Consider the following 22,055-nt stretch of genomic DNA (forward strand, 5'->3'; position numbering starts at 1 on the left):
TGACCTCCCCTGAGTAAAGAGCGCCAACAAAGTTGTCTCAAAAGTTAGTGAGGAAAAAAGGGAAAATTGCTGCTGGAGAAAAGGAAGACCAATTGAATGCTATTGAAGAATAGCTTTGCCAACTATGGTAAAGGTTGAATAATGATATATATGTTTTAGTAGCATTGTGATTTCCCAACCTTCCTCTTAGCTTAAGCATAATTATAACCACATATATCTGGCTTTTTAGTTTCATAGACAACAGTTGACACATGCTTATAACTTGAGATTGCCATCCTACGTACTTGCATATATCCGTTTTGAAGGAATTCATAATTATGAATTTGTTGATTTTATTTTGGATGGGCTAAATCCATAGGAATGGGCTGGACTGAAGTATTTGGATATATCTTTAAGACATATTGGATGCAGACTGCATGGATTTCTTAAGATGGTTTTTAAGCATGAAGAATTTTAGAGGTTCATCCTCATGTTTCAGGCTTGTTGGAAGAGCTGATTCTATGGTGATCAATTTGCAAAGAGCTGTGCTGAGAAGCACTAGATAATTTCATTCCCAGATCAGAAAATGACTTGTATGAATATGCTGAGCTCATTTCTAATAAGCTACGAGCTTTTGAGGTTTGACAATATTCTTGGCTATATTGTTATCGTCTATGATGAGACAGCACAATATTTAACTCTATAATTGGCCATTCTTTGTATTGCTCCCCTTATTGCAGCATAGCTATAACTAGTTAGGCCTACTCAAGGCTGTAATGAGATTTTCTATGAAGGCTCTCAGAGCAGCAGACGCAAAAGAAGTTGCTTCCTCAGTTGCAACGTACAGTAGCTAATGAGATCGGTTAAAGGCGAAGAGAGAAGCTCTTAGCTGTAAATGAAAAACAGAGGGTACATTTTAATTTGTCTTTCCTCCTTGTATGCATGCTACAGCATTCTATAACTGATTATATTTCATGCCTTAACCAGCCTCGAAGAAGAAAAAGGTTTATGTGGAGAAAATAGAAGATTGTACCAGTTTGGATGCTTATGATATGCTCTTGATGCGCATGAGGATTTTGATTCCATGTAAGAGGTTAATAAACTAGCAGGTTAGTAAAGTCTGCATGCACGCAATCGGTTGTTTGTAACTGCTGACCAAAAGTTTATAGAAATACGTCAGGTGCTTTGATGCAAAGTTTGTATGCAGCTACTTCTTTTACTTTGGTATATCTGATAGCGATAAGGTTGTCATGTATGGATGTGGTAATTTTCTTCAATGCCTTCTACAAGTTCAAGAAATTGATGGAGAATAGCTTTTGTTTATTGATGAGCTAAAGAAACATGTGTATATCAGTGTCTTGTCATTCATTCTTCATTGTTTTTGTGATTCAATAAGTATCAATAATTTTAAGATTTCAGATATGATTAAACTTGCTTTTTGTCAAATGCCTCACTAGGGAAGTGTTTATCTAAATTTTTTTTATTGCAACAATTTGATGGGTCTTTTAGTTGATCCCAAATAATTTCATTGGTTTATGTTCATCAACCATTGAATGAGAAGTTAAATGTACCATGACACTGACATAATATTATTGCACCACTTGCAATTTATATATCATATCTTTTTTATTACTATAAACTATTAATTAAGTAAGAGATGGCCCAATTAACAGACATAATTAATTTGGTTGCCTTGATGCTCTCCCACTGCTCCACAAAAATCCAACGTCTCTCCAATGCCTCCATCTAAACTACTCAATTATTGTCATCTAGTTTATGCTCCTTCCCATTTTTTTTTCCCTCTGAAAGAGGACATCTTTTTTTTTTTATATTATGAGCTTCATATCCGCCAATCAATTTGGTTATTAAGCTACTCTAATCATTAGGAAGTTTTCGTTAAATTAATTGATGGTTAACATAAACTGCATGGGGTTTAGCATACAACACCCATGTTGGAAGCAAAAAGGACCAAGCAGATTTTGGACTGTAGTTGATGGACCAAAACAAAACCTACATTTTTTTTTTAATTTTATAATCTAATGAAAACAAAAGAAGGATGATTTAGACTTATTCTCTGAGATATATAGAAGAAAAATAAAAATAATTGGAGAATAAGCGCAAAAAAAATCACTGTACACTCATCAGCAAATTTAAGTGCAACAGCCACAGAATTAACAAGTTCTTCTATCATATCCTTTGTAATTTCCTTTCTCACCCTATTCTCTGTAGTTTAGCATGCATCAAACAGTTATACAAGAAGATAACGGTACGTTTAGCTTATCTTCAAATTTGGAAGCTTGATCTTCCTTTACATAGAAAATCATCAGCTGAGGAGGGTATCTCTAACTGGCTTGTAATTCTGTCAAACCTGTCTGATAAAAAAAAGCTTTGAAATTGTTTCATTGAATGCAAAACCGCAACTTCTGCAGTAAATAATGCTTTGACAGGTCTATGATCAGAGAATTTCTCTTCACCTCTGTTATATACATGTTGCTTTAACCCCTTCCCATACCAGATTATTCGATCGCACCTGAATTAAAAGAAAAAAGGGAAATCTATTAAGGCCTAAAACCTTTGAACTACTAAGAATATTATATGTCAATAAGTAGGTTAATTACCATGCCGGGGCACGTTTCTTTTCCCCTTTTTTGCTTTGATGAAAACATCCGTAGTATGCATCAGAATTCGGACGGTATTTATAAGTAGGAGCGAATGTGATAGACCCTTCATGCCAACCTTCAAATTCACCATTCATCAGCTCCATTCTTAGCTTCATTTGCAGAAACATTTTTATCCCAAAGTTCAGAATGAGAATTAAATTAGGAAAGAAGATTAATGATGTGAAATGGGTTTGCTGTGATATTTTATTGTTTGGTTACCTGATCATGTTCCAGGAGGCCGTTCCATTCTCTTGTATCCACTAAGAGTCGAATAGTTGATTCTGGTAGGGAAATTCTATAATTCAAATCTCCAAGCAGAATTACCCGACTGCAAGGGAACCAGGTATTGTTAGTTGATATCACCAAGAGATTCCTGTATTAGATTTATTTTAATCTCCTACTTGTTTATAGTCCTAAAAGTAATCGTTTAACTTCTTGATTAAGAAGACAACTTTATCATAAACAAATGGATTTGATAATAAGAGACGGTTTACCAGTAAAGTAATCATCCTTTTCAGTTGGTTTATCAAACCATTAGTGTACTTAGCCCCCACCAAATTTAAAATTACTTTAACAACTACACTAATTTAGAAATATATATACATATATACCAAATTAAGGTCACTGATAAATAATTAAGAAACAATATTATATCTTTGGCGGCCTCTAATCGAACAAAACAAATTCAAAGTTGGAGACTAGTAATCAAATAATGATGTTTAAACTTTATAATTTATTGGGTATTCGTGTCTTATTTTCATGATTTATAGTGAAAAGAAACATTCATTAAGAAGATAATTATTAGATTATTATACTCCATGAATCACTAACGAAATTGTTTTGGACTGTTTCAAAAAGATTAAAGAAAATTAAATCAAGTAATTTTACGTACTCATGGTCTAGGATTTTCCTTGGCAAATCACGTGAAGGGCCTCTAGGAAAACTTGTTCGGGAGAATATTTCGGATACATTGGAGTTTCTAAGCTTTTCATCCCCTTCTCTACCCCCAGAAGCTAGATGACTGCATACAAAGCAGAAGCTTGTTTCATGTAACCGAAATCTAACTGATACTGAACCCTGCAAACCAAGATTTTGAAAAGGGGGAATTAAGGGAAAAAAAGATATGATAAATAATCCTCTTGATTAAATCTCATGTAATTATTTCAAAACTATTTGTACCCTGATGTTGGTATAGCAGTAAAGATTTCAGTTCTGTTGCTGTTAAAATTGAAGAAATTAGTAGTACCATTGATAACACAGTAACTTTTCCTTTTGGGATAAAGAACAAATCAAAGGAAAAAGGTTGTTTGACAATAACATTTTTTCCACTTTGGGAATATGCTTTGATTGATGATGATCACCTTATTTCCTAGGCAGCCCATGATGCCACAGCCTATACAGGAGACACTGGGATGCCGGATATAAGGACGAAGATAGCTTCGAACCCAAACTGAGATTAGTATCCCAACCATTTGCTTGCTTATAATACACCGGAAGTCTTGACCTGGGATGCTGTTTTCAATTGATGACTTTCCATCTTCACTGGAATGCTGGGCTTTGTCTCGGCAGCGAATTTTCTTGTTCAGAGCTTCTCTAATCAGGGAATTCCATTTTGTGGAAATTTTGCTGTTTTCTGATCCTAACACGTTCGACGCGCTAAGGGGTACAATTTCTTGAAACCTGGAAAGAAGAGAGGAAAGTGACAATGATATCATTAAAGATTTGATCAAACTGTAAAACTTCAACTCTCATTGTTTGCTTTCTGGTAGTAATAGTTTTACTGTCAGTGGTTACCCGAGAACATAGATGTCACAGGCGGTATTGCCTGTATCCAGCAAATCCTCCATATCCAAACCTTCATGTGGTGCAACCCCGCCAACATTCCAAGTAGTAACAAAAATACTTAAGAAGCAAAATGAGGAGAAAGAAGGAGAACAAAAAAAGACACGGAAGGATGAGCATAAACCTTATAATGATACAAATAAATTAATAATTTGTTAATTAATACGATAGTGGAATGAATATAAGTATAAAGAATAAGTTAGCTGTTGCTTACCTGTAGTTGTGTGTATCCTTATGATGACTGAATATGGTCTTGGGGCTCAAGGATGGCTGATCTAAGCTTGGAATTTCCAACAAGGTTTCTTTGCGGCTTGGAAAATCTGCGACAAAGTTGTTGCTCCCTAATCTCTTTCTGAGGATCTTGTTAGCTACTAATCTGGGCCACATAACCTGGAAGCACCATAGACAAGTATCAGTACGTATATCTTGAAAGGAAAAGAGAGCTATGGAATTAGTGAAAGAACATTAGTATGCATGAAGTTGTCATGAGAGAAAAAATGGGAAATTAAGCAACTGACTTCTTGGTTTCTTGGCATGGTGGAAACAAAGGGAAATGGGAGAAGGAAAGCTGGTGATATTGGCAGAGGTGAAGAGGATTGAAGGAAAGGGTTGGATAGAGAATGCCAAAACAGATAAATATGACAGAGATCATGCTGAGGAATTGAGAGAGAGACCTCAGCAAGTTGCGAGCAAAGGAGCTCTTTCTTAAAACAGTGACGTTAATGATGATGCGCCAATGTTGTCTAAATTAACTTGAAAAAAATTTCATTCCAGATCGAGAGAGAGGGCAGAAAATATGGGTGTTTTTGCAGGCTTAAACTTTTGTATTTGTTGGGTTGATTGGAGGCTACCTTGAGTTTTGTAGATTTATTTAGTGAGAAGCAAGTGGGGGAGGGTCCTTAATAAAAAACTAGTACCAGCACAGAAAATGGAGAACAGTTAAACAGATGAGCTGCAAATGCCCCAGCTACAGGGAAATCATGCTTTGGCTGACATGGCAATAGGCAATTGGCTATTGAATACTCTAGATGGGCGTCTTCTTTCACACACAATTTTCCATTTCCAAGGTTGTTGGTTTTCTTACTTCCGAGTCAATGTTTTCATATTGGAACCAGTTCTTAACTGCTGGAACAAGAGGACAATTGCATGATAACTTCGTTAATTTGCAAGTTGTTTCAATTTTTGTTTTTAACTCTTATTTTTCATGAAATATTTGTATTATAAATACATGACGTTTCAAATTATAAAAAAAAATTGAACCAATTGTGTTAAACATATATTCATATTTGACAGTCATAATCGATTTCTGAGTACGTACATCATGGACAACACATTTTTCCTCATTTTCGGTGATAAAAAAAAAGATTGATCATTATTAATATAATTTATTTATTTACCAATTAATATAAATCAGTAAAAATTAGAGATTATTGTATTTAGCATCACATGAAAATTAAATATCTTTAAGTATAAATCACCCAAACAAGTATATCATAATAGTGAAAAAAAAGACAATAGTACTTCAATATTTTATTAAAATAGCAATTTGTAGAATATTTACATTTTATTTCTTCGACTTTAATATAATTAAGCTATTCAATTTTTACAAATATGAAAAATATTTTATCAATGTCTCGATAAACTAAAATTTGACCTTTTAAATTATTTAAAGAAAAAAAATCTTTGATTGAAAAAATGAAATTAAATATATCAAAATATAATAAAATGTGCTAAAAAAATCGAAAATTATGTACAATAAAAAAAAAGTAGGGATGAGAGTGTAATATGTTTCACCTCTAAGTTGGTGCAATGGATATTTTAAACAGGTAAAAGCTTACTTTATAAAACTAATTACAAATGTGGGAATTAAGGAAGCAAATTTCCTATGCAGATGGTATAAGATTGTCCATAAATTTTATCGCATACACTCTTTTGAATTAAATTGAAATCTTAAATTTTAACCTGAAAACATGTCTTTAGGAACAAAGAGAGTCAGACTCATGATAAGGATTTCTCATAGGGTATCATAAAATCTTTATATATATATATATATATATATTATAATTTATTTTTTTCTTATAAAAATGCTAGTGGTACAAGTTAGCAATAGGAAAACAAATTGATGTAAACTAAGGGATAACGGTATGATGGACCTACATTTGATACCATATCAAACATATAATTAGATAATCAATTTTTCTTGGAAAGGTTACGTCAAGAGTTCTTTTTAAAAATAGGCCTAATGTATAAAGTACTTTTAAAAATAGGTCTCCCTATAATTTTAACTGTTTTTAACCAAAAGAAATAAAATTAGAACAAATTACCTTTAATGAAACTAACCTATATGTTTGGCTCCGTGCCTCAACCCGACCTATGTGTTTGGGTCAAGTATGTTTACAAACTTTGCAACTCTTCAATTCTTATCGACAGACCATACATCTCCCTACAAAGCATTCTCTCAAAAGCATTCCTCTCCGAGTCAACCGTCAAACATTTTTAGCAGTGATAGAAGTATTTTGGAATGGTTTTTCGCATAAAGGTAGTTCACATATTGAGCAGTGAGAAAAAGTTCACATAATGGTTCGCATAAGGGTTTGCATGAGTGGTTGACACCTTATGCATGATTGGTTTTAAACATGGCATCACTTAGGGTGTGTGTGATTGGTTTAGGGTTTTTTGGCATTACTTGACTTGTTGATAGATCATTGCATGATTGAATGTAAATCATTGCATGCTTCTTGATTGGGCATTGCATGACTGTTTGATTGGGCATTGCGTGATTGCTAATTGTATTGCATTGTGTGATCAATTTATGAAAGGCATTACGTGACTGTTATCTGAAAGGCATTTTGTGACTATTATCTATAGGGCATTGCGTAACTATTATTTGTATCGAAGTGCGTGAGTGTTATAAGTATGACATTGCGTGAATTTTATCTATATGGCATTGCATGATTGTTATTGTGTTCATTCTCGTCAAGCAATACATAAATCATGCAATTCTTAAAATCTAGTCTCGCAATGCCTCTTCTCTAGTCTCACTTTTTTTAATATTCAATAACGTAATGTCAAATAAACAGGATACGCAATTCCTAATAATCAATCCTGCAATACGTAAGTCGCGTAATACATAACAACTAGTCATGTAATGCCTAATATCCAGTCACATAGTACTTAATATCCAGTGATGCAATGCCTACAAATATTCACGAATTGCCTAATAACTAATTGATTTTGTTACTCCTAACTAGGTTTAAGTTGCCAAAATTATATAATTTATCCATCAACTTTTGAGTTCTATGAATATAAACAAATAAACTCAAGAATCTAAAACACATACTTTGATGTTATCTTTGCTTTTTGGGATGGTGAGAGAGTTGGATGGTGATATAGATCTCGATGGCATTAGAGAGTTGGATGGCAAGATAGAGAAATCAAGATTTAATTTTGAAATTTTATGTGAATGGCGAAATAGAACAAACCGAGAGCATTTAATTTAGAATAAATGATTTAAAGGTTATTATTGTCGAGTTATACTAAAAATTATTTAAAAATAATTAAAATAATAATAAAGATTATTTTTAAATTAAGTTTATGATGAAGGTAGTCTATACTTATTTAGCTTTTAAGTTTTGGCAAGGAAAAAGGAACTTCTAAAGCTCCTATATACATATTTTAGTTGGTAAATGGTTCTGCTTTTATTCCCATAAGAGATCAAATAAAAAGGTGCGGTTGTTAGAGCAATCTTCTTGACTAATTCAAGCAGGTCGTGTCTTTATTTGATGGAAAGATGGGAAAATACCTTCTTGGAATCTGTAGAGCTGGTCTTCCCCCGAGCAACAAATCCAAGACACAGCCTATATTTCCATCAAGACAGCTACTTTCGTTGAAAACATGTATATATTTATCAAAATTTTCCTTTTATATTTCTTTTAAAAGTAAAATGTTTTGGTTAGTAGTTCTAATTTAATAAATAAATATTAGCATGTGTAACAAAATTTTCACATTCGACTCAATAGAATATATTTTATCGGTTAGGAACTTGAGATTTTTTTTTGAATAAAAGGTGTGAGATTTACTAAATAAGAAAAGATTACATTTTATTATGTAATCCAAGAGATTACCTGAATGTTTGATCTAACGGGAATAAGAGGTGTTTGTGTTGATTTTCTCCAAAATTCTATTTTAATTTAAACAAGAAACATTTTATTTGTACTGAAAAAGAAATTCACCCGTAAATAAATTCGAGAATTACATGAGCTTATATCAAATTAAATAAATTATTTCAATTCAATTGGTTATATTCGAAAATTGGAGTAGTCCACTTTGGTTTAAAGATTGGCCCTTCTCATGTATAGTCAGAGCATCAGCCTAGGGACGCCGGCGGGTGCATACTCCAATTCAAGAACAAAAAGTTTAATTAATAAATTCAGTCTAATTCTTGTCGTGTAATGGATATTATTATTTATCCCTTTAAAAAAAAAGACCAGAAGAGTATGTGACCAAGGAATAGTATCAAACCTAACCTGAAAGTTTGACATTTAAAATAAATGCAGCGTATCGTTTCCCACTATCACCAAAAATTTCAGGACCCATTTTCAAATACTGTTGAAGACAGATAAATTTGGTGTATCCCATTGGTTTCCAATGAGTATTTTTTAATGGCATGCACCATAAATTTCTATATTAAAACTTGCAATTGGGTGTTGTTGATAGGGCAGGAATGGCAGCCACAGAAACCAAATCACCAATTGCTGGAGGCTCTCTACGATTTCATTATTCTATATGCCTTTTTCTGTTTATTGTATCTTTCCTTGTAGGTTTTAATTTAAGCAAATCAGGAGAAGATTCATGACTTTGAGTAAAATAACAAAGGTCTACCAGTGACTACAATTAACGAATTTAATAAGATTAGTTTTTGTAATTATAACTGAGGCATTGATAGTGAAGTTTTTTTTGGGTTTGATGAGTCAAACTTTGTTGGTTAATCAGAAGCAATTATGATTTAAGTTGCCTCTTTGTCGGCTTTGCCAAATAAGTCAAATTTTGAGAAAAAAAAAATAGAAGAAGAAAAGAACAGAGCAAATTAGCCAAGCTAAGCTATATGCCCTGGATGTTTTACATGAAGCGGATAGTATAGCAACTATATATAAAAGGGAGGATTCAGTTTATTTTAGTAAAGAAAATGAAATAATTTATAAGCCTTTTTATGTGCGTTTCTCGTTTTTTAAAAAATCAGAGATTAGTATTTATTTATAAACATTAAAATAAGGTTAAAGTTGTAACACCAAATATTATCCTACAGTTTTTGTTGATGGAAACTCTTGCTTTCGCCAACTCAGCTGCAAAAAACTTTGTTTGAAAGTGAGACCCAAAGTTCGGCATTTGAGACCTTTAATGTGGTTTGAAATATGCTTCATCTGTTAAAGAACAATGAAATAATCATTGGCTCAAAAAATTGCATTGTTAGACTCATTTTCAATAATGAGAGAACGAGAACTGACTCAAAAGAAAGAAGTAAAAAATAAGAGGCGTTCCTTAATTATAAACAAAAAGATGTTTTCATATGCATCTCTTAACACAGTTAGAGTTTTGAGATTTTCATATAAAGATTTCATATTCGAATATTAGGGAAGGGAATGTGAGGTTTATGGGATATAATAATATAAACAAATGATCAGTCTTTATAATGTAAGGGGTGTAACTACACAGAGTCGAGTTGATTCGTTGTTAATTCTTAGTCCAAACTCAACCGGTTCGATTAAGAAAAAAATTGAGACTTGAGCTTAATTAACTTGAGCTCGGTCAAGCTTTATTATTTTGTACTTGAACTCAACCTGAGACATAATCGAGTTACGAACATGACTCCATTAGGTTTGATTAACATTAATTCAAATAAGAAGCTGGAAACTCAATTGGGACGGGAGTTCAAGCTTCAATCCAAAAATAGAATAAAACTTGAAAATAGGCATGCAAATATTATATTTTATTTATACAAAATTATTTAAAAAAATCGATTACGTTTGCAAGTCACTTAAGCCGAGTATTAAGAAATTCGAATTTCACTCAACTCGTTACTTGTGTAGCTTTGAAAGCCTTAGGTCGGCTTGATAATAAACGTGCAAGTCGAGCTCGAGTAGTTCATTGGTAACTTTGCTCTTTGTTAACCTTTAAACCCAATGAGCTTCCTTCCATGTAGATATCTAAATAAAATAAATTTCAAATATAATCAAATTATTAAACTCTTATGGATATGAGTGGCATACACAACTGATAAAAATTTATCCAACATTAATTTTAAAAAATCCACAAAAAGCAGGATTCGAATTTATGCTCAATTATTAAAATCTAAAGGTCTCCGTACAACTCACCATGCCATTGAAATAAAAAGAAGTGCACAACTTGAAGCTAAGCAAATTCCCTACCTAACCATTTCTAGTGGGATATTAGTAGCCTCTTGGTTTTAAAACCAAAGAAGTAAATACAGAATCTGACTGATGAAGTCGACAAGATTATTCAAAGACAAATTAGCACTATCGTTATTGCACATCATGTTTTGGCTTTATTGCACATCATGTTTTAGCTTTACAGAATACAGACACTGACTCTTAAATCTTAAGAAAGCTTATTTTATTAGTATTATTGGTCCAAAATCCCTATCCAATGGAACAGTAAATTTAATAATTAATGCATTGTGTGGTTGTGAGAGTTCGTTAGTGTGGTAATTAAGCACGCCCACCCAAAGAAAGGCCAAAAAAAAATTATTAAAGAAGGGAGAAATATATAATAAGAATGAAGGACCAAGTAGTTCCATTAAATAGGAAGCTAGTATATTTTTTAAACGAATTAAAATGAAAAAAATTATCAACTAGAATTTTTTTAAGTTAAANAATTTTAAATTTCTTAATAATTAATAAGAAAGTTATCTTCTATTAAGTCTCCATTTGTTGTGATTTTATATTCAAATTGAGTCTCTCTATTTATTATCAATTAACATGTAAAAAGCTTAGGTTTTTCATGTTGCTAAAAGAAAACAAATAAGCAAGGAAAGTAAAAAAAAAAAAAAAGGAGCAGATTAGACAAGACAAATAAAGGATAAAGATGAGTTCTAAACATGTTTTATTTATCAAAAGCTAGCCTATATATAGGTTGTACATGAAACAAGAAAACAATATAATGGGCATAAAATCAGCTAACAGTCTGTAATTTCTTTCTAAAATAATGGTAAAAATATCTCCCTCCTGTTGACTAGAAGTTCCTAAGCGACTGAGTCAAAAGACTAACCAACAATCCCTCCCTTAAACTTATGTTTCTAACACAGTTTACAAGGCTTCAAATTCTTTTAACAAATAGACACCAAGCATGTCTTTGAACTTGAGAAAATTCTCCTTCTTCAAGGCTTTGGTGAAAATATCTACTGCTTGGTTTTCACTATCTGATTAAACTACCTCAAGCCCAAGGAAGTAATGCAATCTTCCTAAATCAGTCATGTCAAACTCCTTCATCATAGATTCTTTAAACTTGTCAAACATAATCTCATTGCTTCCAATAAAAATTAAGTCATCCACATATAAACAAACAATGAGAATATTACCCTTATCATACCTGATGTAGAGAGTATGCTCATATGGAAATTTATGAAAGCCTTCTTTTACAAAATAGGCATCTATGTGGTTGTACCAAGCTCTACGTGCTTGTTTAGTCCATATAATGCCCTCTTCAGTCTATACACCTTGTGTTCTTCACCAGTTCTGATATGGCCAGGAGGTTGATCAACGTATACTTCTTCTTGTAGCTTTCCATGTAAAAATGATGATTTTATATCAAGCTGATATATCAGCCATTGGTTTTGAGCTGCGAATCCCAAAATCATTCTGATTGTATCATGCCTCGTAACAGGTGCAAATACTTCCTCATAGTCAACACCATACTCCTGTTTATACCTTTCTGCTACAAGTTTGGCTTTATGTTTGTCTATCTCTCCATTTTCTTTCAGCTTTGTCTTGAACACCCATTTCACTCCTATACTTTTCTGACCTTTTGGCAATGTTGTCAGCTCCTAAGTATTATTCCTTTTAATAGTTGATATCTCCTTATTCATTGCCTTCTGCCATTTTGGTTCCTTGACAGCTTCCTCGAAGGTAATTGATCATATTTCGTAAATAAGCAAAAATGAGTCAAAGTTTCATCTATTTAACTAACTCCAGTTACCTCATAATCCTCTATCCAAGCATGCCTCCTTATTTGCCTTTGAACTCTCTAGTTAAGGGTACTTGTGCTTTGACTGCCATGTTCAACCTCCTTAGCTTGCTTTATATCATGTTGTTTTCCTTCACCATTGGTCTGCTCTTCATCATTGAGACTTATAGTTATATGTTGCTTTGCTCCACCTTCATCCCACTGTAAAAAATCTATTTCATCAAAGACCACATCCCTATTGACTACAATCTTCTTTATAGTGGGATTATACAATTTATAAGCTTTTGTACAGTCTGTTATGCCAAGAAACACACATTTCTTTCCTTTGTCATCCAATTTTTTCCTTTTTTCATCTGGTACATGTGCATAGCCCATGTAGCCAAAAATTTGGAAATGAGTTACATCAGGTTTTCTTCCGCTTCATGCTTCTTCAGGCGTCATGTTTTGCACAGCCAATGTTGGACTTCTATTTAGAATGTGCACATTCCAAGTTGCTGCTTCAGGCCAAAATTTCTTTGGCACCCTGCTCTTTACCATCATGCTTCTCACCATGTTCATGATTGTTCGGTTTTTCCTCTCACTCACTCAATTTTGTTATGGAATGCAAGCTGTTGTTTTCTGTCTCTTTATGCCATGTAACTCACAAAATTTTGAAAAATCTTGTGAGTCATGTTCTCAACCCCTATCTGTGCGTAGCACCTGAATTGTCCTTCTTGCTTCATTTTTTGCAATTGCTTTAAACTTCTTGAAAGTTTCAAATACTTCTGATTTTTCAATAAGAAAGTACACCCAAGTTTTTTTTACTATGATCATCTATAAAGGTTGCAAAGTACCTTTTTCCACCATTTGAAGTAAGAGTGATAGGTCCGCATATATTTGAGTGGACAATCTCTAATATTTCTCTTGTTCTCTGTGTCCCTTTTGAAAAGGATTCCCTGTGTTGCTTCCCAATGACATAATCTTCACAGATACTGGAAGGAATTTGAAAAGTTGAAAGACTAGTCACCATGTTCTTCTGTTGTAAAATTTTCAATCCTCCAAATTCAAGTGGCCATATCTAAAATGCCACAACCAAGCTGTATCCCTTAATTGAGCTGTAAAATATGATTGCTCAATATAATTAAGATTAAGTGGAAACATTCTATTGACAATCATATTTACTTGTGCTATCAGTCCAAGCTTGTCATTTTGAGTTTTGCCCGTACCATCCTTGATAATCACTTCATAGCCTTTCTTCTGTAGTTGTCCAATGCTCAGTAAGTTGGTCTTTAAGTTTGGTACAAAGAGTAAATTGAAGATTGTTTGAATTGCATTCCTTTTTGTTATGATTTTGACCTAACCTTTCCCCATGATTGAGACTTTTGTGTTATCTTCAAATTTCACGTTGTCTCTGAAAGTTTCATCCAAGCTTGAGAAAACTTCTTTGTTGCCACTCATATGGTTACTACACCCTGTGTATAAATACTACAAGCCCTTGGTAGTTTCCTCCTTTGTTTGACATACCATCAACAAAGATATCTCCTCTTCATATTCTGCAAAATTAGATGATTCTCCCTGGCTTTTTGATATATTTGTTCTGCATTCTGATTTGTAGTGGCCAAATTTATGACACCTGTAGCACTTAACATGCACCTTGCTTCCTGCTCTTCCTTTGTGATTGGTTTGAACAGATCTTCCTTGACCTCTTTCCCTTCTTTGACCATTATTATCTGTTTGCACATTTTTGTATCACCTTTTTTTGTTCTTGTCATGCTTGCTTACTTGAGTAGAGACTTGAAAATCTTGCTCCACTTGGTCTGGATGGATCAACTTTTGCTCATGAACCAACAACGAGCTTTGTAACTCATCTAGGGATAATTCGTCAATATCATGTGACTTTTCTATGGAACAGACAATAAAGTTATACTTCGGTGTTAGTGATCTCAAAATCTTCTCTACAATGATCACATCTTTTTGTTGAAACATGGCTTCATCTTGCTGCCAAGCTAATTTAAAGGTTGAAAGTTGCAGAAAAATTCATAGCTGTAGATAGAAGAGTAGCTTATGTCGGTTTAAGTTTTTTTGTTCTAGTCATTTTAATCTTTATATGTTTGACCAGTTACCTTTTACTTTGTTTACCAGTAATTTTTTTGAATACTGTGTCGTTTTACTTGTTATAGCCATTAGGCTGTGTGAGCTGTTTTGGGAATCAAAGCATAGATTTGTGTGCTGTATATTCTCTCTGCAGTTTTGTATAGCCAGGTGTTCATACCTGGTATGCTGAGTCCTTATTTTTTCTCTCATGTAACCACCTATAAATACCATTCTTGTTTTCAATGAAAAGTGAGCTGCAACTGTGCACTGGTTTTCTGTGCTTAACAAATTTCTCTCCAAATTAGCTATTTCCCTCATTCTTGTGTTCATCAGATTTTCAAAATTTTTTATTTTTCAACATGGTATCAAAGCTCCAAGGATCTTAAGGGGCCATTTTCCTTTCTTTTCCCACTCCTATTTTACCTTTAATATGTTTTTTAAGGTATTGATTCATGGCTACCTCGGGGTTCAGCACTACTGCTTCTCCAGTCTTTAATGAAGAAAACTATATTTTCTGGTCAATGAAGATGCAGTCTTACCTCAAAGCTTTCTCTCTCTGGGAAATGGTGGAGATCGGAGCAGAAGCTATTCAAAGACATGCCAACCCAACTCTAGCATAGATTAGGCAGTTTGAAGAAGATAAGGCAAAAAGGTATAAGGTTCTCTCTTGTTTACAATCTGTAGTTTCAGATGAGATTTTCTCTAGGATAATGCATCTTGATAACCCAAAGGAAGTATGGGATCATTTAAGAGAGAAATTTTATGGTAGTGATCGAACTAGAAAAATCCAAGCTTTGAATCTGTCTACGCAGTTTAAAATGCAGCAAATGGAGGATAATGAAACTATTAGAGAATTTTCTAGGAAGATGATGGGGATAATGAATCAGTTTAGGCTGCTAGGGAAGGAGATGGATGAAGAAAGGTTAGTAAGTAAGATGCTGGTAGCATTACCAGATAAGTATGAGTCTAAAATCTCATCATTAGAGGACTCTCGAGACATTAGTCTGATGACCTTAAAGGAAATGGTGAGTGCACTGGAAGGCTTAGAGTAGAGGAGAGCCTTCAGGCAGAAGGGTCTTGTTGAGAATGCCCTGGTAATGAGATAAAAAAATGTGAAACCTGAAAGTGGCAATTCTAGGAAGAATGAAACTGAAAGAAAGGATAAAAGAAAGAAGTTAGATGAGAGAAAACAAGGAGAAACTAAGAAGTCATTTCCACCATGTTTTCATTGCAAAAAAACAAATCATACAGAGAAGTTTTACTGGTTTCAACCAAACGTTAAATACAGGAGGTGTCACTAGCAGGGTCATATGGAGAAAGTGTGTAAAAGTAAAGGTAATAAGACTGAAAAGAAAGCTGCTATGGTTGAAGAGCCTCAAGCTGATGAAGAAGTTCTGTTCATGGTTAAGAAAGTTGATATTAAAGAAAAGAATGACACTTGGTTATTGGATAGTGGTTGTTCAAACCATATAATCGGTTGCAAAGAAAACTTCATTAGTATAAATGAGAGTTCTAGAAATAGAATGGAAATTGGAAATGGTGAGATGTTTCTAATCTTTGGAATTGGTACAGTGGATGTGCAAACTCCTAATGGAACAAAATCAGTGGCAAATGTTTACTTTGCTCCTGATGTAAGCCAAAATTTACTTAGTGTTGGTCAACTGGTGCATGAAAGCTTTGAGTTAAATTTTAAAGACAAGCTTGGCACAATAAAGAACTCATCTGGTGCAGAACTTTTTACAATGGAAATGAAGAACAAATGTTTTCCTTTAAATTGGATGAATATCAAGCATACTGCTTACAGCTGTATTTTGAATGATACTGAGATGTGGCATAGGAGGTTTGGCCATGTGAACTATGGTTCACTCAAGTTGATGGCAGCTGACAACCTAGTAGAAGGGTTACCTTCAATAACAAATGTTAAAAAGATTTGTGATGTGTGTATGTATGGGAAGCAGAGAAGGGTGTCCTTTCCAAAAACCAGTACCTAAAGGGCAACACAAAGACTGCAGCTGATACATATTGATCTTGGAGGACCTATAAAGATTCCATCACTAAATGGCAATAAGTATTACATATTTTTCATTGATGATTATTCAAGATTTTGTTGGGTATATTTCTTGAAAATGAAATATGATGCCTTGAGAGTATTTACTAAGTTCAAAGTCTTAGTTGAGAATCAAACAAGTCTGACTGTGAAGAAGATAAGAAGTGATAATGGAGCTGAGTATACTGCCGATGAATTTGAAGACTATTTGAGCAAGGTTGGTATCATTCATCAATTAACAGTTCCTTACAGTTCACAACAGAATGGAGTGGCGAAAAGAAAGAACAAAACCTTGATGGAGATGGCTAGGTGCCTGCTATTGGAGAAAAAGTTGCCTAAGTCTTTGTGGACTGAAGTAGTCAATACTGCTAATTATCTGTTTAATATGTCAGTTACTAGAGCCTTGAAAGGCAAAACTCCATATCAAGCCTGGTATGAAGTAAAACCCTTAGTCAAACATCTAAAAGTATTTGGATGTATATGCTTTGCTAAGGTCCCAGATGTAAAAAGAACAAAGCTGGATAGTAAGTCACTGTTAGCCATCAATCTTGGGTACAATGAAACTTTAAAAGGATACAAACTGCTGGATGTCAAAAGCATGAAGTTATTCACTAGCAGAGATGTAATGTTTGATGAAAGCAAGTTGTGGGACTGGGAAGCCAAGCAAGTTGCAGGGTCAGATAACTATGTTTCAGTAGAAAATCAGTTGACAGAAGAGGATTTTGAGTTGAGTTCAGTTGATGTGGATGAGATACCAGTAAAAGGAACAAGAAGTCTATCAGATGTTTATGCTAGATGTCATGTAGCAATCTTAGAACTTAGTTCATATGCTGAAGCTGCTTCTAATGAGCATTGGAAACAGGCCATGAAAGCTGAAATGAAGATGATATGGAAGAACAAAACTTGGATATTGGTTGATAAACCAGCTGACCAACACATTGTTGGAGTTAAGTGGATATGTAAAACGAAACTAAATATTGATGGATCAATTAACAAGTTTAAAGCCAAGTTGGTGGTAAAGGGTTACTCTCAGATATATGGCATAGATTATTGGGAGACCTTTGCTTCAGTTGCAAGACTGGACACTATAAGATTAATCACTGCTTTAGCTGCTCGAGAAGGGTGGAAAATAATTCATCTTGATGTGAAGTCTGCTTTTTTGAACGGTTATCTTACTGAAGACATTTACATTTAGCAACCTGAAAGATTTATCAAACCTGGAATTGAGGGGAAGGTCTGCAAGCTTGTGAAGGCTCTATATGGACTAAAATAGGCCCTAAGAGCCTAGTATGATCGTATGGACTTTTTTTTACTTGCAAAAGGTTTTCAAAGAAGTGAAAATGAGCCTACCTTATATATCTTCAAGTCAGACAAATCAGTGAGTGCGATAATTTTCTTGTACGTGGATGATCTTTTGATAACTGGAGTAGATGATAATGTCTTGGCAGATTGCAAAGCTAAACTGATGAAAGAGTTTGAAATGTCTGATCTGGGGGAGATGCATTATTTTTTGGGACTGCAGTTTATACAAAGTGCAGAATCCATTTGTATTCATTAGAGTAAATATGTTGCTGAATTATTAAAGAGGTTTTAGATGGAAAACTACAAGGCAGTTGAGACTCCTCTTACTTCCAACAACAAGCTGAGTAAGGATGATGGAGCTCTTGAGGCTGGATGTTCAAATTACAGAAATATCATAGGAAGTCTATTGTATTTAACTGCATCAAGACCAGACTTGATGTATCCTGCAAGTCTGTTATCCAGGTTTATGCAAAAACCTTCCCAAAATCACTATTTAGCAGTAAAGAGGGTTCTGAGGTATATCAAAGGGACAACTGATTATGGCTTGAAGTTTGATAAGAATAAGAGCAATGAACTGATTGGTTATTGTGACAGTGACTGGGCAGGTAGTCCAGATAACTCTAAAAGCACAAGAGGTTACTGTTTTTGATTTGGGAGTGCTATTTTCTCCTAGAACTCTAAAAAACAGGAGGTGGTTGCACAATCCTCAGCTGAAGTAGAGTATATCTCAGCTGCCACAGCTGCAAATCATGTTACCTGGATTAGAAAAGTACTAGGAGATTTGGTGTTCAAACAGAAGTTAGGAACAACTTTGATGATTGATAATCAATCAGCAATATCCATTGCTAAAAATCCAGTGCATCATGGCAGGACAAAGCACATAAATGTTAAGTTTCATTTTATCAGAGAAGTTGTTAAGGAAGAAGAAATCTCAGTTTTGTATTGTGGCACATCCGAACAGCTAGCTGATATATTTACCAAAAGTTTGAATAAGGAGAAATTTACTTATCTAAGAGATCTGTTGGGGGTCAGCAAGTTGAATACCAAGGAGGTGTGTTGAAACATGGCTTCATCTTGCTGCCAAGCTGATTCAAAGGCTGAAGGTTGCAGAAAAATTCATAACTGCAGATAGAAGAGTAGCTTATGTCGGTTTAAGTTTTTTTGTTCTAGTCATTTTTATTTTTATATGTTTGACTAGTTACCTTTTACTTTGTTTACCAGTAATATTTTTTAAATACTATGTCATTTTACTTGTTACAACCATTAGGCTGTGTAAGCTGTTTTGGGAATCAAAGCACAGATCTGTGTGCTATATATTCTCTCTGCGATTTTGTATAGCCAGGTGTTCATACCTGGTATGCTGAGTCGTTATTTTCTCTCTCATGTAACCACCTATAAATACCATTCTTGTTTTCAATGAAAAGTGTGCTGCAGCTATGCGCTGGTTTTCTGTGCTCAACAAATTTCTCTCCAAATTAGCTATTTCCCCTGTTCTTGTGTTCATCAGATTTCCAGAATTTTTTGTTTTTCAACACTTCTGACGTATCACCATGCACCCTCATCTTTTTAACAATGGCCATTACTCTAGAGAAGTATTTGTAATTGTCTCATTTGGCTTCATCCTCAAGGTTTCAAACTCAGATTGAAGTGCCTGAAGTTGCTGCCTTTTGGTCTTGGCAGAACCTTGGTACTTCTTCTTCATTGAGTCTCATATGTGCTTGGAGGTGTCTTTGCAAAGTATTGTCTCCAAGATTGAACAATCTATGAACTGAAACAGATAATTTTTTGCCTTTAGATCTTTCAATTTCAACGCCTCTATTTTTGCCTTCTGTGCTTTTGCTGCTCTTGCTGCCAATCGTAGTAGACCTTTTGAAACTAGTTGTCAGTATTCTTTTGATCTCATAAAGTTCTCCATCAACGTACTCCAGTAGTCATAATGATCATCAAAACGTGGAATGGAGGATTTGACAAAATTCTCATGAGCTATAAGAAAGTGTGTAGAATTTTAGCTGCTGCAAGGAATCTTTTCTGCAGCACTTTAAAACCTTGCTTTAATACCAAATCAAAGAAAACAAATAATCAAGAAAAGCAAAAAAAATAGGGAGCAAATTAGACAAGACAAATAAAGGATAAGGATGAGTTCTAAACATGTTTTATTTATCAAAAGCTAGCCTATATATAGGCTGTACATGAAACAAGAAAACAATAAAATAGGCATAAAATCAGTTAACAGTCTGTAACTTTTACCTAAAATAATGGTAAAAGTATTTCCCTCCTGTTGACTAGGAGTTCCTAAACGACTGAGTAAAAAGACTAACCAACAGTTGCATGTTATACTTCTTGTTTGTTTGTTGCTCCTGATTTGTTTTCCACGTGTTAGGCTTATTTGTTTTAATTGTTTATCTTATACTATATTTAAGAAATATTAAGTGGTGTTACTATGTAGATCAAATCTTGTATTTATTCTCAATTAATTTTAAGCCCGATGTTTATTAAGTTTAATTCGAAAATATAAATGCACACAAATTTAATGTGCATTTTTCAGAATTAAAAAAAAAAGAAGAAGAAGTAGAAAAGATTGAAACATTAGGTTGTTGAGCTAGCTCGAGCGGCTTCACTGTATTTGGACGTTGAGATGCGGTGGCTAGCCACATTGCCCACCTCCTGCTCCTGGTGCTTGTAAAAGACAAAATAAACAAAGGAAAGTTCTGTAGACAAACAGTGTGAAAGTTTATTTAGCTGTATCTTGATGTGGTCCTTCCCTTAATTAACTGTATCTTGATATTTTGGAACATCAATCCCTAGTGCATGCATCTTTATGCTCGTTAGTTCGGAGAAAGGGAAAGCCTTTGGGGATCAAAGATTTGGTGATATAATAACCCTAAGTTGGAGATACAAAGTAAAATATATATCTAGTATTGGGATCACTTTATTTTTACTATTGGACGGATCACTTTGCAGACTCTTTACTATTTTTCTTAAATAAAATTGTAGTGAAAATGTACGGGAATTAATTAATTTGAGATTAATTAGCATAATATTTAAAGTAATTTTTTGAATTATTTGAAAAAAATTAAATAAATTTTTATTCTTTTATTGTATTTAATCAAATTTTTTATTTTTATTTTAAGTTAAATAAGTTTTTATCATGATTAATGGTTGATTAATTGTTGTTAGTCAAAATGTCACTTGTAATTTTATGTTACGTATTGTTGTCGTGACATGCTAATATATCATAATGGATGATGATAATGATATTATTAATTTTCACCTTCCATGTCAGTATTACGCGAAAATAAAATAATAAGTGACATTTTTTTTTGAAAAGTAATAAGATAAGTGGTATTTTAACTTATGATAATTAGTCAACCAATAGTTATAATTAATGGCTTAGTTGATCCAAAATAAAAATATAGAGACTTGATTAAATACAATAGAGAAATAAGTGTTGATTTGAATTTTTTTAAAATAGTTTAAGAGCTTTTTCAAATATTATGTCAAATTAATTCAATTTATGCGAATCTATATTCGTTACTCTTAAGTCAAAACTTCCTTGGTCTTGACTATATATGCTTTTGTCTGACATTTTTTAAAAAGGTAAAATACACTGATTCTCTTAACTTTTGACCATAATTATATGCAAGTTCATTAATTTTCAAAATAAATACTTCGTTCTAAAAGAATATTTTCGCTGGACACATAAGTCTTGCCATTAATCAACCATCAATGTTTCCGTTAGTTTGATGATGTGGTAATATTTTTAAGACAATTTTACCTTTCATTAATTTTAAAAATTACTACTTTATAAATTATATTTTTAAATTTTTTTATCTTTTTTTTTAAAAAGCTCTCAACTAGCCATCTCGCGGCCGACGGTGCTCCCTTGAGGAGCATGATCATGGGAGCACCAAATTTGGTGCTCCCTTGAGGAGCTCGAGATCTGGAATGCATAG

At 33.6% G+C, this 22,055-nt stretch overlaps 1 protein-coding gene across 1 annotated transcript; it reads right to left on the reverse strand.

Annotated features, from left to right (window-relative positions):
- Positions 2,263-5,017, reverse strand: LOC18609993 (type IV inositol polyphosphate 5-phosphatase 9). The gene is made up of 8 exons (XM_018114806.1): positions 5,000-5,017; positions 4,696-4,871; positions 4,434-4,541; positions 4,001-4,319; positions 3,532-3,716; positions 2,859-2,967; positions 2,598-2,749; positions 2,263-2,509 (listed from the first exon to the last, which is right to left on the reverse strand). The coding sequence occupies exons 1-8, from the start codon at positions 5,015-5,017 to the stop codon at positions 2,263-2,265; spliced, it is 1,314 nt and encodes a 437-aa protein (XP_017970295.1).

This window comes from Theobroma cacao, chromosome 2 (genome assembly GCF_000208745.1).
Source record: "Theobroma cacao cultivar B97-61/B2 chromosome 2, Criollo_cocoa_genome_V2, whole genome shotgun sequence".
Classification (NCBI taxonomy): domain Eukaryota; kingdom Viridiplantae; phylum Streptophyta; class Magnoliopsida; order Malvales; family Malvaceae; genus Theobroma; species Theobroma cacao.

Coding starts and splice junctions, on each gene's coding strand:
- LOC18609993 (XM_018114806.1), bottom strand. Junction 4,542..4,695: donor AAGGATACACACAACTACAG/GTAAGCAACAGC, acceptor TTGCTTCTTAAG/TATTTTTGTTACTACTTGGA. Junction 2,750..2,858: donor GCCTCCTGGAACATGATCAG/GTAACCAAACAA, acceptor CTGCAAATGAAG/CTAAGAATGGAGCTGATGAA.